This window comes from Schistocerca piceifrons, chromosome 4 (genome assembly GCF_021461385.2).
Source record: "Schistocerca piceifrons isolate TAMUIC-IGC-003096 chromosome 4, iqSchPice1.1, whole genome shotgun sequence".
Lineage (NCBI taxonomy): Eukaryota > Metazoa > Arthropoda > Insecta > Orthoptera > Acrididae > Schistocerca > Schistocerca piceifrons.
In genome coordinates, this window is record NC_060141.1 from 608,244,952 (window position 1) to 608,262,242 (window position 17,291).

General features: G+C 41.6%; 1 protein-coding gene across 1 annotated transcript in view; it reads left to right on the plus strand.

Annotated features, from left to right (window-relative positions):
* Window positions 1-13,958, plus strand: part of LOC124796051 — a 63,501-nt gene extending 49,543 nt beyond the window's left edge. The window contains exons 4-6 of the mRNA XM_047260137.1: window positions 1,675-1,924; window positions 11,786-11,896; window positions 13,929-13,958. Coding sequence (XP_047116093.1) covers window positions 1,675-1,924; window positions 11,786-11,896; window positions 13,929-13,958 — 391 coding nt within the window. The remainder of the gene's footprint in view (window positions 1-1,674; window positions 1,925-11,785; window positions 11,897-13,928) is intronic.
* The last annotated feature ends 3,333 nt before the right edge of the window (window positions 13,959-17,291 follow it).

Sequence of the window (17,291 nt, forward strand, 5' to 3'; positions counted from 1 at the left end):
AAACACACGTTGTTGCTCGCGGGAATGTCCCAACAGTCCACAATGAAATTCAAGCGACACAATGTGAACAGTTGGGGCTGGCTGGTAGATTAAGTAAAGACTTAACTTTCGTCTCTGGGATCAGTGAGACGCCACAGACCTCGTACCAATGGGAACAGCCCTCACACTCCGACCGCGCTTGGTCGCCGCCAGTGGGCCCGGCCAGACACGTGCCATGGAGACTTCCTCACTGCTCCACGCCAACCAACCACCTGCCCGCAGACGGCACAGCCGGAAACTATAAGCGGGAGGCCAAAGATAGTACAAGGGTGCGAATACCGATCACGCAGCTGCTGTGACTCGCAGAGAGAGAGGGTAACAGCATAATCGCGATAACTGTGGGAGACTAATCACAGAATAGCAACCAAGGTTTAACGCAAAGCATAACACGAGCCAGCCACGGCTCAAATATTTTTTAGTTTTTCTATGTTACATTGCAACGGACACAATGGGTAAAGTGTTGGACGTAGAGGATTGTTTATCTAGGAACACATGATGTCTCCTGGTAATTGCTTCGTTTTAGTGACCGATTTTGGAATTATATGAAGGACTGTGCCATAAGGAGTTTTCTACTGTTTTTGTTTTGCCCAACATTTGTAAATGTTTCGAGTTCTATATATATTAGTATTGTATAATACATGAAAGCTATTTTGAAGGTAGTGTAAATTCCTCAGTTAATGAGTTTTACAAGGAGTAAGATTCTTCATATTCTTTAAAGAAAATTACACAATTTATGAATGGTTAAACCATAGTTCGTCAGGCGTCCACTATCTTGTAGCTTGATACTAAGAGTCTTTCTACTATGAAATAAGTGCATATATGATATTTGCAAGTTAAATTAGTTACTGTAATGTTTCAAGAACTTTCCCTGCCTCAAAAACTAGATTTGTATTAGTTGCCACCAGCGTCACTGTGAAAAATATTTTATCCTGTTATTGCTATTTGATAATAGTTATCCTTGGTTTGATTTAACTAGTAATTATAGCCATACAGTAGGGTAATACTGTAAGACGTAGACATTAAATACAATATTGAAAATATTATCTCGAATTCGAACATTTTTTAATCACAATAGGATGATAGTTCCTTGGAACAATTTTTCACATTTATAGTGAACCCAACAGCTGTCGAGTAATTTTTTAAATTTAAGAATACCACTGCCATCTGCAGTCCACATAAAGCGTACGCCATCATTTCAAAATGGGATCAGAATTTTTTTTAAACTTCTATTCCGTGGTGGGTTAAACTGTTACGTGGTAGCACTGACCTCTACTCACCGGTATTTTACGATTACTGCCTCACAGAAGCTCTGCTTCATACCTTGCTGGTGTGATACTTCTGAAGGAATTCCTAGACTCACATACTGACAGAGGAGATGTTGTGAGGGCGGCTCGTGATTGGGACCTATTTACACTAGCAGAGCGCCACCTGTAAAATTCCGAGTCTGTATCCCGATCAGAGTCACAGCTTTAACCTACCAGGATAATTCCAAAGAGTGTACACCCCACGGTAGGGCATAGGATTCATTCTGGATGCATATATTATTGTTTGTTCCTGTATTTTGTAAACTGTAACTTCATGTATTAACCTCTTTCTCATAAGCATGTATTAACAGGAGTATAATGTCTCCTACAGAAAAATGATGGTGATGCCACGTCTCACAAAGGATGCATATCGTGTGCACGTCTGGACCGCAGTGGATGAAGACTCAAGCAAAGTAATTTGGCCCCTTTATGGTAAGATATTGACCACCAGATTGGAAATTATGTTGGTCGAAGACTACTCTCTTGGTGATGTGGGCATCATCGATTTGGCCAACGTGAATACTGGACACATCGTACGTGCAGATATCAACCTCGTCCGCAATCTTGAAGTCTGCTATCAGGTAATTTTGAAAACCTACTCCATACTGGTCTAATTGATTAAAGACACATATGGAACTTTCCGCCATTAAAACTATTTACCAGACTGGGACTCGAGCATGGGTAGAAAGCGGCCTGATGTGTTCTCCAAATAAATTCGGCACCCATCATAACAGCGGCAGGGAGCGAACCCCCTACCAAAGGAATCAGTTGCTGTGTTGAGGTGGCGTGCTTGCAGCCTGTAACTGTCTGATCACAAGGCAATATATTACAACAGTGAAAAGAGTGTGGGCAACATGATGAATAACAAATAACAATCATTTCGGCCAACAAGACCTTCATCGAAAATAGACAACGCAGCTCACGCGAACACGATCACAGTCACTGGCAGCCGAAGCCAGAGTGAGACCAGTAGTACATGATGAGAGCTGCAGCTGTTTGAGGGGGTAAGGAGGGGGCGGGGCCGGGAGGGGGAGGCATACCACAGTAGGGGTGGGGACGGTAAAGAGCTGCTTGTGGGAGCATACAGGGACGAGAGGAAGAGTGGGGTAGGGCAGCTAGGTGTAGTTTGGAGGTTACAAGGAGGGCGAGGGGAAGGGGGTAGCGGAAAAGGAGAGAAATAAAAAGACTGAAGGTGCATTGATAGAACACAGGGCTGATAGAGCAGGGGAACAGGGAAGGGACTACATCTAAATCTACATCCATACTCCGCAAGCCACCTGACAGTGTGTGGCGGAGGGTATCCTGAGTACCTCTATCGGTTCTCCCTTCTATTCCAGTCTCGTATTGTTGGGGAAAGAAGGATTGTCGGTATGCCTCTGTGTGGGCTCTAATCTCTGTGATTCAATCCTCACGGTCTCTTCGCGAGATATACGTAGGAGGGATCAATATACTGCTTGACTCCTCGGTGAAGGTATGTTCTCGAAACTTCAACAAAATCCCATACCGAGCTACTGAGCGTCTCTGCTGTAGAGTCTTCCTCTGGAATTTATCTATCTTCTCCGTAATGCTTCCGCGACTACTAAATGATCCTGTAACGAAGCGCGCTGCTCTCCGTTGGATCTTCTCTATCTCTTCTATCAACCCTATCTGGTACGGATCCCACACTGCTGAGCAGTATTCAAGCAGTGGACGAACAAGCGTACTGTAACCTACTTCCTTTGTTTTCGGATTGCATTTTCCTTAGGATTCTTCCAATGAATCTCAGTCTGGATACTGCCTTTCCGACGATCAACTTTATATAAACGTTCCGTTTTAAATCACTCCTAATACGTACTCCCAGATAATTTATGGAATTAACTGCTTCCAGTTGCTGACCTGCTATATTGTAGCTAAATGATAAGGGATCTTTCGTTCTATGAATTCGCAGCACATTACACTAGTCTACATTGAGATTCAATTGCCATTCCCTGCACCATGCGTCAATTCGCTGCAGATCCTGCATTTCAGTACAATTTTCCATTGTTACAACCTCTCGATATACCACAGCATCATCCGCAAAAAGCCTCAGTGAACTTCCGATGTCATCCACAAGGTCATTTATTTATATTATGAATAGCAACGATCCTACGACACTCCCCTGCGGCACACCTGAAATCACTCTTACTTCGGAAGACTTCGCTCCATTGAGAATGAGATGCGGCGTTCTGTTATCTAGGAACTTGGTTCAAATGGTTCAAATGGCTCTGAGCACTATGGGACTCAACTGCTGTGGTCATAAGTCCCTTAGAACTTAGAACTACTTAAACCTAACTAACCTAAGGACATCACACACATCCATGCCGGAGGCAGGATTCGAACCTGCGACCGTAGCGGTCGTGCGGATCCAGACTGTAGCTATCTAGGAACTCTTCAATCCATTCACACAATTGTCTGATAGCCCATATGCTCTTACTTTGTTCATTAAACGACTGTGGGGAACTGTATCGAACGCGTTGCGGAAGTCAAGAAAACGGCATCTACCTGGGAACCCGTGTCTGTGGCCCTCTGAGTCTCGTGGACGATTAACGCGTGCATAATAACGACGACTAACGAAGGTTGAGGATAAGAGGGTTAGGGGAACACAGGATGTGTTGCAGGGAGAGTTCATATCTGCACAGTTCAGAAAATCTGACGTTGGTGGGACAGATTCAGATGGCACCGGCTGTGAAGGAGTCAGTGAATAAAGAATGTCATGTTGGGCAGCGTGCTCAGCAATGGGGTCATACAGCTGGTTCTTGGCTACAGTTTGTCAGAGGCAATTAACGTGGACAGACAGCTTTTTGGTTGTAAGCCCATGTGGAATGCAGCACAGTAGTTGCAGCTTAGCTTCTAAGATCACAAGACTGATTACAATAGTACTCCTACCTTTGATAGTATAGGTGATGCTTGTGACCGGACTGGAGTATTTGGTGGAGGATGTATGGGACAAGTCTTGCATCTGTTACGGGGATATGAGCCATAAGCCAAGAAGTTGGAAGCAGGAGTTGTGTAGGAATGGACAAGGATATTGCATTGGTTCGGTGGGCAGCGGAGTACTATTGTGGAAGGCATTTATCAAAATAATAGTAAACAAATATTCAGGTACAGTTTGACGAGGGACCCTGGAAGTGACTTAAAAGTTCAGAACTCTAGTCTGCATCTCGCTCAGTGAACTATGGCTAGCTAATATAATTGTAGTTCAGTTCCGACTACTGCTGGTTTCAGCACACCAAATTACTATATAAATCTTGCGACACTCGGCGATGACTGCGGCGACTGGTGGTGGCTTGCTGACAACCAGAACGATAACTGGCCCAGTGAAGCCATGCAGCCACTTATAACTGCAAGTATGGCAACAATTTGTCTGAAATCACTCGAAAGCAGAACGAAGGACCTACATTCAGCGCATTATGTAGCGGACTACACAGATATTGGCAGATGGGTCGGACTGTTTTAATGCCTTCTAGTGGAAATATAAAGTGGTTACTGTTGTGTGACGAGCGATCCCATGTGATGCCAAGCTGGAGACTACATGGCGTGTGACGCCCTGTGTGTAGGTCGCCATCATCTTTGTATCCCACCATCCCCCATAAAATTGTTAAATAAAGTATTAAGCTTTTGATGTAATACTCCCCGCCTCCCTCAATTTATATGCGTTCTGGCTCCAGAGACTTTAAATTTTTAAGCGTCCTTTCCGAAGTGCAAGTTTCTTCAATTGAGTAGTCTATTTCGTAGTCATTTTATGTGCGCTGGTGTGTACTTTCAATTTTCCGTTCTGTTTTGTCGTTATATTACAATTTAAAAACTTTTACTACCGATATTTTATAATATTCTGTGCCTAAATGTGTCCATTAATATCCTCCTGTTGCCTTTGGTGCATCCGCCCTACTTTCGTCTGCATTCCTTAAAAATTGTGAATCTACATTGGAGATGACCATCAGCTGTTTTGGTTTAAGCTCGGTGCTATCCGTTTCGAACAGTAGACCATTATCAAGTCGAAGCAAAGCATAACCAGCTTGCCATTACAACATATGAAGCGAACAACTTCGATGTATGTAGAAAAACATAGCTCCTGTTATAATAAATAATGCGTTAAAGGCGCAGATATATAGCAGAAGCACACAAGACGACCGTACATTTCAAACTGAAGAAAAGTCTTTAATGGTCTCGTTCCATATCATTTGTATATTGCTCCTAACAACGCTCCTTCATTTTTTGAAATACCTGAGTTCGCTCTGTTATGAATGGCCTTGAATCTTGTTCGTCTGGACATGGCTTCATCTTTGCCTCTTGGTAGCTACACCAATATCTTTGATGCATACTACAGTTTAAAAAAAAAATATCAAAACTGAGGTACTGTATGTTTCCGTGGTATCATGTATCGATACCACCCCATGGGCATCTTTTTGTTGGTAACGGAATATTAGTTTCCTTCAGACACCGACAGTGCTTGTGCAGGATCCGGCGGACCCAGTGGAGCGTGCCCGCTGAGCGACTCCCCCACTTGCTTGCCACTCAGCACTGGCTATAATTAAGAAGTAGCGGCCAGGCCAGACAGGGCAACTGCATCGACTCCAGTACTGGAGCCGGCGCCGGTGTCTCCGCGATTGCCAACGCGCGCCCTCATGCGCGGACCACGGAGGGAACAGTTTGCTGTGGGAGGAGATATAAGCCAGCTGCGAGCTCAGTTATCAGTGCACCTGATAAAAGCAACATGTCTGATCGCCAAAATATTGGGCCCTTTGAGCACTATGGATCGGCAGTATACTAGTGGGTTGTTCGATCAAAAAATAGATCACGAGAAACTGTACAATCACATAATAATAAGATCTTCCACGTACCTTTTTCCGTTATTTTTCGTTCATCTTGGGTCGAACAATATGTTCGAGTATATGGTACGTAAAATTTATTATTTCTCTTCGTATATACTCAATTGCGGTAATTGGGACTGTGACGCTACAACGCAGTCCTTGCTATGAATTTTTTCGCTTACTTAACACATGAAACTGTTTGTATACGATGTATTGTCTAGTGTAAATATGTATCGTAAATACTATGTTTAAGTAATATTTAACACTGGCAAGTTAGGGCATATTTAGTTAACGTTGAAGTCAGAGAGATTGTTTTGTCGCGCCTCTGGGCGCGGGAGCGCGCCAGCGGGTAGTAGTAGCAGTGACGCTGTGCTCGGAGTAAGAAGTACAGTCGAGTGCTGCTAGTCCTAGCTGTGTTACATCTAACGGCTAGTGTGTGGATCTAAGTGCGACGGGAAGCATGGCCGGGCAAGTTATTATGGATTAATGGGCATAGTGCTGAAGAAACGAGAACTTAAATGTGAAGCGCACTGTGGGCCCAAGTCGCAACAGTAAAAGCCCGATGCCACATTGTGTCGCTGCCGTGGACTTCCGTTAATCCACCGACAACGAGGGAAGTAAGATCTACGTAATTTTCGTAGGATAATATTGTAGAAGGCTTGCCTTTGACTGTGTTTTTCTCTGAAGTTGAACAGTTAATAACAAGCACTTTATAATTGAAGAGTTGCAGTTACATTCCACCCGACAATAACACCAAGTAGGTTCCTTCCAATCCTTACCTTATTGAACCGAGAGTTTCACGCCAATATGAAGAGAAAATATGTTAATTATCAAATTATTTGCATAGACGGTGAAGAGCAAATTTCAGACTGGTTATCGTAGTTAATTGTTGCACTTAATAAGCTTACGCCAACCGTAGTAACATAATAATAGACTGAAGAAATAAATTTGATTATTAAGATTTATTTCAATGCATATTCAGCTGAAGTTAATTCAAGGATATTTCATGAAACTATAAAGCTTATTCCACCTGACAATCCCCAAATTAATGAGTTATTATCAGTCAAAACATAGTTATTCAATTATTGGTAATGTATTTCATTATCAGTAGATTAAACTGTGCAAAGTATCTAATTTTAAAGACATAATGACAGTCCATTATTCAAAATCTCGATAGATGTGTCGTTTTTTTTTTTTTTGGTCATCAGTCTACTGACTGGTTTGATGCGGCCCGCCACGAATTCCTTTCCTGTGCTAACCTCTTCTTCATCTCAGAGTAGCACTTGCAACCTACGTCCTCAATTATTTGCTTGACGTATTCCAATCTCTGCCTTCCTCTACAGTTTTTGCCCTCTACAGCTCCCTCTAGTACTATGGAAGTCATTCCCTCATGTCTTAGCAGATGTCCTATCATCCTGTCCCTTCTCCTTATCAGTGTTTTCCACATATTCCTTTCCTCTCTGATTCTGCGTAGAACCTCCTCATTCCTTACCTTATCAGTCCACCTAATTTTCAACATTCGTCTATAGCACCACATCTCAAATGCTTCGATTCTCTTCCGTTCCGGTTTTCCCACAGTCCATGTTTCACTACCATACAATGCTGTACTCCAGACGTACATCCTCAGAAATTTCTTCCTCAAATTAAGGCCGGTATTTGATATTAGTAGACTTCTCTTGGCCAGAAATGCCTTTTTTGCCATAGCGAGTCTGCTTTTGATGTCCTCCTTGCTCCGTCCGTCATTGGTCATTTTACGCCTAGGTAGCAGAATTCCTTAACTTCAATGACTTCTTGACCATCAGTCCTGAAGTTAAGTTTCTCGCTGTTCTCATTTCTACTACTTCTCATTACCTTCGTCTTTCTCCGATTTACTCTCAAACCATACTGTGTACTCATTAGACTGTTCATTCCGTTCAGCAGATCATTTAATTCTTCTTCACTTTCACTCAGGATAGCAATGTCATCAGAGAATCGTATCATTGATATCCTTTCACCTTGTATTTTAATTCCACTCCTGAATCTTTCTTTTATTTCCATCATTGCTTCCTCGATGTACAGATTGAAGGGTAGGGGCGAAAGGCTACAGCCTTGTCTTACACCCTTCTTAATACGAGCACTTCGTTCTTGATCGTCCACTCTTATTATTCCCTCTTGGTTGTTGTACATATTGTGTATGACCCGTCTCTCCCTATATCTTACCCCTACTTGTTTCAGAATCTCGAACAGCTTGCAGCATTTTATATTGTCGAACGCTTTTTCCAGGTCGACAAATCCTATGAAAGTGTCCTGATTTTTCTTTAGCCTTGCTTCCATTATTAGCCGTAACGTCAGAATTGCCTCTGTCGTCCCTTTACTTTTCCTAAAGCCAAACTGATCGTCACCTAGCGCATTCTCAACTTTCTTTTCCATTCTTCTTTATATTATTCTTGTAAGCAGCTTCGATGCATGAGCTGTTAAGCTGATTGTGCGATAATTCTCACACTTGTCAGCTCTTGCCGTCTTCGGAATTGTGTGGATGATGCTTTTCCGAATGTCAAATGGTATGTCGCCAGACTCATATGTTCTACACACAACCGTGAATAGTCATTTTGTTGCCACTTCCCCCAATGATTTTAGAAATTCTGATGGAATGTTATCTATCCCTTCTGCATTATTTGACCGTAAGTCCTCCAAAGCTCTTTTAAATTCCGATTCTAATACTGGATCCCATATCTCTTCTAAATCGACTCCTGTTTCTACTTCTATCACATCAGACAAATCTTCACCCCCATAGAGGCTTTCAATGTATTCTTTCCATCTATCTGCTCTCTCCTCTGCATTTAACAGTGGAATTCCCGTTGCACTCTTAATGTTACCACCGTTGCTTTTAATGTCACCAAAGGTTGTTTTGACTTTCCTGTATGCTGAGTCCGTCCTTCCGACAATCATATCTATTTCGATGTCTTCACATTTTTCCTGCAGCCATTTCGTCTTAGCTTCCCTGCACTTCCTACTTATTTCCTTAGCAGACAAATTTTGAACAAAATAAGTGTAGTTAGATTGTTATGACATTGTTTGACGCATCACTTACGTAAAAGTTCCCGTTCCAGCTGCTGCGCTACAAACAGGTAAACTTTATTTTTGACACAATTATTCACGTACTTAACAGTACTGTCGCTCATCAGTTGAGCTGGCGACCGATTTTTTAATTGCTTTTACAACTTAATCATTTCTTTCGGCAAAATTTCCACTGGCAAAATTTATTTCCAAATTATTTCCATTATTTCATTTACCGATCGTTATTGAATGAAATTACTCATTCAATAACAATCAAGTTATAACGTCTCCTGTTTCCCGCGGAATAATCATTACTTACTTCGGATTCGGATGCCTTATCACGACGCGGGTCAAAATTCATAATTCACTGTCATTGTCAACTTGTAATTTCGCAAATCCCGGGAAGCAGGGGGGTGTTATAGGACTACTCTCCAAAATAAATTGTTACAATAGTTTCTTCCGTTCATTTGAGTTTGCTTTTGCTAATGGTGGATCATTACTCTCTTTACACACTCGATTATTGTTAATCGAGAGAGAAAACTCAGGACTCATCAGTCATATGAGTCACAGTTCTTGGCTTACTCATCAGAAATGAGAACATAAGCAGGTTGTCAACGACGTGCACACTATCGTCTCTGTGGCTAACATTTTCTCAAGCCGTTGTCAATCGTCGAGTTATTATTCGACATTTTATTAAGAACATGACGAACGTGATTCCTATCCGCAGTAAAAGGGGGAAAAAAATCAGACGTAACGATAGCACCGGTGCAACGAGCTCAGTGTAAATTTCCGACAGTGCCGCAACACTTACAGTCAACGTTAGACTGCTTTACACCACTGCTAAAAAGGTCGCTTATGTCGCTGAAACAGCGATAAAGTGGAGTACGTACGAAGGCTAGCCATAAAGTTTTAATATAATATCACAAAAATAAAATTACGTAATTAATTTCGTGTTTGTTTATAGTTACATGTCTAAAGTTCGAATAAACAGTGCAATTCCCTCCTCAAAGTACCGCAGCACTCCGCTAGAGGTGACAAAGAGAATGGCCGAAATTGGCCTCCCCTGGGGTGTGTTGCGGAGGTGTGGTGCGGAGTTTAACTGTGTAGCACAACACGTGCATGCAATACACAAAAAATTAGTTTGACAACTTCATTTTTTTAGGTGACAATCAAAACAGCGTGGCTAACGTTCGTTTGTCAAGCAAAAACATTAACCTAAATGGTTCTTTTGCCGCGCTTTTATTGCGAGTTTGTATTCAGTATCATGGCATAAGAAGTTATTGTCATCTTAAGTTGAAAGGAATTTGCTGACTGTGTTTTTTTACTCTTTCCGAATTTATTTCTGATAAAAATAGTCGTTTTAAGTATAGTCCCTCCTCTGCGTTTTTTCATTTACCAGTCCAAATTGTCTACACGCCTAGCGCAGATGACAGTCGATGTCCTTCGACCTACTAACTCGCTATAGCTACGCACTTCATTACTGCAGCTATACTTTGACTTGTACTGTTCTCAGTTGTCCACCTCTCTCGTAGTTGTGCTCTGTTACACTTGTATATAGTCTTATAAGCTCTTAATTATATCTCAGTGAGCTCTTTATCTCGCTAGAGCTTTTTCCTGACGTAAATGTACCTTCATACTGTTGTAGTTTCGTGATCCGTAATCGATTCTTCCCTTTATGTAATACAGTTTTTTTATCAAACAATGCTGATAAATAAATGAATTTGTCAGTCCTGTGTGTCTTCGACTATTACCTGAGTTTCTTCAAAATTTAGTAGTAATATTTGATACTTAACATTTTATACTAATATTCAGATACCAGTCAATATTGCGCCGGCTGGGGTGGCCGAGCGGTTCTAGGCGCTACACTTTGGAACCGCGCGACCGCTACGGTCGCAAGTTCGAATCCTGCCTGGGGCATGGGTGTGTGTGATGTCCTTAGGTTAGTTAGGCTTAAGTAGTTCTAAGTTCTAGGGGACTGACGACCACATACGTTAAGTCCCATAGTGCTCAGAGCCATTTGAACCATTTTGAACCAGTCAATATTGCACTCTACCACATCTCCCTCACCGTTTCTTCTACATCGCCTGTGTATTTAGCTGTTAGTTTTATCATCTGCGTAAATCATTCATTGTTTTCATTTAGTAGCAATTCACGAAATTATTTTTGCTTTTCAGCATCTGTAATAATATTCCTCAAAGCTAGATTAAAAATTATATATGTATACATATGTTGCCTGGCTTTCGTATTATCTTGAATTCGTCTGTTACCACTTCTCTTCGTACATATTTCCTCAACGATTTGGTGCTACCCTCGTTTCATGCAGCTTATTGCGAATAGTTGAATGCTTTCATGGTTTATGAAGAAGTACCAATCAACTTATTGGAATTTTAGGTAGTAGTTAGTTATCAAAATATTAAACGAATAAAGAATTAAAATATTTTTTCCAATTATTTTAACGTTTAAATCCAGTTTAGTTATGTATGACTGAAGAAAATTCTTTCATATCATTTTATACTTAAGCGTTCAGCCTTAAAAAGAGCTTACTGCTCATCTGATTAATAAATTTGGTATGTATAGACTGCTTACCGCCGGCGATTGAAAGGACTACACTTGGTGAATGCATCGAAGATCATACATTCAGTCATGAAAGTAGTGAAGATGGCGCTATCTGAAAAGTTGCAAAAGAGGGTAAGTCATGCGTATCTCTCGTTGTTTTTTTCTCTTTGTCTATAACATACAATTTACTAGGATATAAATCAATACGCAGTGGTACGTTTTACATATCGGGTTATGTACAGCCTCTCACTATATTTAGCCTCATAACTCGTGTGCTGCACTGCGCTGTACAAATTACTCGTAAACAGCATAAATAGCTCTTCGATACGACTGCGTAAAAGCTGCTTCGTATTATCGCTTGTCAAGTAGTATCTGTGTTGTCACATACTTGGCCGGCCGAAGTGGCCGTGCGGTTAAAGGCGCTGCAGTCTGGAACCGCAAGACCGCTACGGTCGCAGGTTCGAATCCTGCCTCGGGCATGAATGTTTGTGATGTCCTTAGGTTAGTTAGGTTTAACTCGTTCTTAGTTCTAGGGGACTAATGACCTCAGCAGTTGAGTCCCATAGTGCTCAGAGCCATTTGAACCATTTTTTTTTTGTCACATACTTTCCAAATAGTGTCAGATAAAAGTACCGCTCTGGCATACGGGTGACTCTAAAAGGTTTTTCTTATCCGGCAACATTTCTGATATATACGTCGCCATGAAACAGTTCTGACATTGTGTTAGAGACGTTCGGCCCTCTGGACGTTCAAATGGTTCAAATGGCTCTGAGCACTATGGGACTTAACTTCTGAGGTCATCAGTCCCCTAGAACTTAGAACTACTTAAACCTGACTAACCTAAGGACATCACACACATCCGTGCCCGAGGCAGGATTCGAACCTGCGTAGCGGTCACGCGGTTCCAGACTGAAGCGCCTAGAACCGTTATGGATGTGTGTCATGTCCTTAGGTTAGTTAGGTTTAAGTAGTTTTATCTCCTAGGGGACTGATGACCTCAGATGTTAAGTCCTATAGTGCTCAGATCCATTTGAACCAAACAATGTGTCTGATGGGCCATGATCATGGGATAGGAGCGAAAGCGGCAGATCCAGAGAGGGAAAATGTCATCCAAAATATTACTGTCCGCAGAGGTGGATGCAGGGGCGTTCTTACATTGCTCGCACACCGCGGCCTCGTATTCACTTCCGTGATGGCTGGGAGCCACGATGTCTAAAGCCTGTAGCCGTCCTCTCTAATCAAGTTACATATGTTGTTAGAAATTCTAATCGCCTCTCGGACTTTTCTTCTATAATGTTGGTCTCCTTAGCCAGCTCACATACGTTACTGAAATCAATGTCAAGCCTACAGTTCTCGCTCCCCCACCACCTATTTCACACCTCGATTTAGGCGCGTGTGGCGTTCGTAGTATTTCGTTCTATGTAAGCGTAGGCTTCCGCGGCCGTTGTCTTCTTCAATGAAATTCTTTAGGGTATCAGACCGCATCGTCATAATTTAAAATGCGCCAACGTTTCGGCCAGCGTTGCAGCTAGCCTTCATCAGGGCCTTACGTTAACGTAAGGCCGTGATGTAGGCTAGCTGCAACGCTGGCCGAAACGTTGGCGCATTTTAAATTATGACGATGCGGTCTGATACCCTGAAGAATTTTATTGAAGAAGTATTTCGTTCTATCTTTGTTAGTCCTTCCCGTTTCGCCTATATACACTTTTCTGCAGCCACACGTCGCCTTGTAGGTGACAAAAAAAAAATGGTTCAAATGGCTCTGAGCACTATGGGACTTAACATCTGTGGTCATCAGTCCCCTAGAACTTAGAACTACTTAAACCTAACTAACCTAAAGACATCACACACATCCATGCCCGAGGCAGGATTCGAACCTGCGACCGTAGCAGTCGCGCGGTTCCGGACTGAGCGCCTAGAACCGCTAGACCACCGCGGCCGGCTGTAGGTGACAACTGGAGTAATTAGACAGTTATCTCACTTCATTTATTACAAAAATAATTATTTGAGTCTAATTTTAACGTAACGAATATTTTATTGAAATTATGTTCCCACTAATTCATTTGTGATTTTCACCTACTTGTAGCTTTAAAAGTGTACTTGGTCATTAAATAGACTGAAAAACATTGTTATTGCACTGTATACCGTTCATGTTTTTTTCTAGATGCCGCTAGGAACGAAATATCCTAAGTGAGAGGAAGATAAAGTGAGTCGTGCACTTGAATCAGTGCGAAATGTGACATGGGGTTGAATGAGGATTCCACGGGCTGCGTTGCACAGACTTGAAACGAAATAAACTATATTGCAGTAAAGCAGAAAAAAAGAACAGGCAGCTCGTGTGTCCTGCCCAAGACGTGGATCAAGAGCTAGTGTCGCATGTCCTTAAAGTAGAGGAATAACTGTTTGGGATAACACCTCGAGAATTGGGCATCCTAGGATTCGAGACAGCTTGAGTCAAGGGAAAGAAATTGCTGGTAAGAAGTGGTGTTCCTTGTTTATGAGACATCCCGATTTTAACTTGCGTGAATCTGAGCCGACATCTTTTACGCTGGCCAAAGGATTCAAAATGGAGAACGTTAAGCATTTTTTGACGTATGAGAGTGGGTTCTTGACGAGAATTAGCTCGATGCTACTCCAGTTTTCAATGCGGACGACATAGGCTTGTCAACAGCCCAAAATAAACCTCGAAAAGTTCTTGCTTCGAAGGGTATAAATGGTATGAGATCCATACCCAGTGAGGAAAGAGCAGATTTCTGTGTATCTTTCACTGTACTATATGTCCCGACACTTCTAATTTACAAAAGTACGCGTCCTGTAGACGGATTGAAAGACGGCACTCCACCTCGAACTATTTTTGCCTACCGCCGCAAATAAAGACGTATTTGCTTCGTGACTAAAACATTTCATCGAAGTCGTCTACCGTTCGAAGGAAAAATAAGATTTACTCCTTATGGCGGAAAATTGTACACACACCACAAATATCGAAGCATGAGAGCCAGCTAAAAAAATGGTGTAATTATGCTCTCACTACTGAATCACACAACACATATCCAGCCACTGAATAGTTATTACATAAATGAAATAGAGAAGTTCCTACCCAACCGAGCGATGAGAGACTAGAGGTTGTCAACCAGTTCAACATGGCATCATTGCTTGGGAAAGCATATGGACCATCAACAATAGTAGGTATGGGAATAATGGCTTTGCTAAAACAGGAATTTGGCTACTTAACAGAGGTATGTTTCAAGACTGTCATTTTGTAGGAGCAGTTCAGTTTGAAACAGATGGTGTCCTATTTTAGAGGTTTGACATACAAGCCTAACTGCTTCTACTAGTGAACTGTCACATGACACGCAGGTTTCAAGGAGAAAACATGTTACAACCACCAGTGGTTAAAGTAAAAATTTCAACCTTCCTTGATTGAAACCTCTCCGACATCACCCAACATCTCAATTGGAAAAGGAGAAAACAAACAAAGTTCAGACAACAGTTACAATATCAAGTTGTCAACACAATCAGATCCTGGAACATGTTGAGAGAAAACCACAAGGGAGAAGAAGAACCACTGTGAAAAAACGACTCCAAAGTTCTATACCGAAGAAGACAGCAGAAGCTAAACATTCATGGCCTTTAGGAAACAGAAGTTTCAATTCCAACGAGGATACTCGGTTCTGTACTACTTATTATGTTGACGCCAAGAAAGACATGACTCGGTGTCTGATACGGAAACAGTGGGTTCATGAGACGTATACTGGTGTTATAGAGGGGATCAAAGCGTCTTACTGCTGAAAAATGCAACTCAGATTAGCGAGTATGAGGAACTGTTGCAGTAGACTAATTTTTGTAAGAATAGTAATATTACTAGTAGGCACAGTAATTGTTTTGTGCGATATTAACTTTCAAGACATAGTTATTGTTCTTTTCATGCTAGCCTAGTTCCACATTAACTTCCCATTCCCTGTTCCTTTAAATTGTTCGTAACAATCAAACTCAAAGTTAAAGACAATTTTAAAACTGGAGCAGCCACAGCTAAAGTAGTTATGCATAACTGGTTGGCAAGTCATATAGTATAACCGGATCTTAAATATAGGTTTTAAAACTATTAAAATATAGTCCAATAGTCTGCTGTAGCTGTAATTATTTCGGTCGATTAGAGACCTAAACAACTTCAAGTAGCATCTTCCCGTGTACGTAAATGCTTTGTTATATGGTGTAGGACAAGCAGTTGGTGCTTGACATAGGACGACAGGAACATATTGTAGTCGGTAAAGTGAAGACAGTTCGTGATTTTAATACAGACTGGACATTGATAATTGATGATCGTTTTTGTCAGTTGACGAGGGCTGAGAACTTTGGCAAGAAATAAGATTTACTCCTTATGGCGGAAAATTGTACACACACCACAAATATCGAAGCACGAGAGCCAGCTAAAAAAATGGTGTAATTATGCTCTCACTACTGGATCACACAACACATATCAAGCCACTGAATAGTTATTACATAAATGAAATAGAGAAGTTCCTACCCAACCGAGCGATGAGAGACTAGAGGTTGTCAACCAGTTCAACATGGCATCATTGCTTGGGAAAGCATATGGACCATCAACAATAGTAGGTATGGGAATAATGGCTTTGCTAAAACAGGAATTTGGCTACTTAACAGAGGTATGTTTCAAGACTGTCATTTTGTAGGAGCAGTTCAGTTTGAAACAGATGGTGTCCTATTTTAGAGGTTTGACATACAAGCCTAACTGCTTCTACTAGTGAACTGCGTCAGTCTGTAACAACTCCCTACACCATATGACACAGCAATTGCACAAAGCAGAAGACGCAAATTAAAAATTGCGAGAATGGTTATGTGAGTGTCCAGTCGATTTACATAAATACAGCTTCAGGGGTCTACTAGACTTCTCATTCAGTTTTATATTTTAATAGCTTTCACACCTGTATTTAAGCACCTGTTGTACTATATGAATCGCCAATCAATTATGTATAAATTTCAATTTTATTTCGAAGATACATTACTGTATGGCTACAAAAGAGTAAAAAAGTATCACTCTTGATTGTATATAGCATTTACCGATTCCTTGTGAATAATGTGATGTTATCATGAATACATGCGTCAATGTAATTTCTGTGGTCTGTGTTGGTTTCGATTTAGCATTTTGTACACCCGCATCATGTTGAAAATATTTTAAATACGAGGGGCGTTCAGAAAGTAAGCTCCGATCGGTCGCGAAATGGAAACGACTATGAAAATCCGATAAAGCTTTGCACAGATGTGTTGGGTAGTGTCTCTAGTATAACCCCAGTTAGCATCACGTCGCTCTTCTCATTTCTGAGCTCGCAGTGAGTGCGTAAAGATGTCTAGAAAATAGTGTCTGCCGCCAAGTACGAGGGCCTGGTGAGAAATTTCGCCTGAAGCTATGCAGCTAACATTACATAACTGTCGTGCTGTTTCTTCTTCAAGACAATTCTCAGCCGCATTCTGCAGGGGCAATGAAGATGCTCCTGCATCGTTTTCAAAT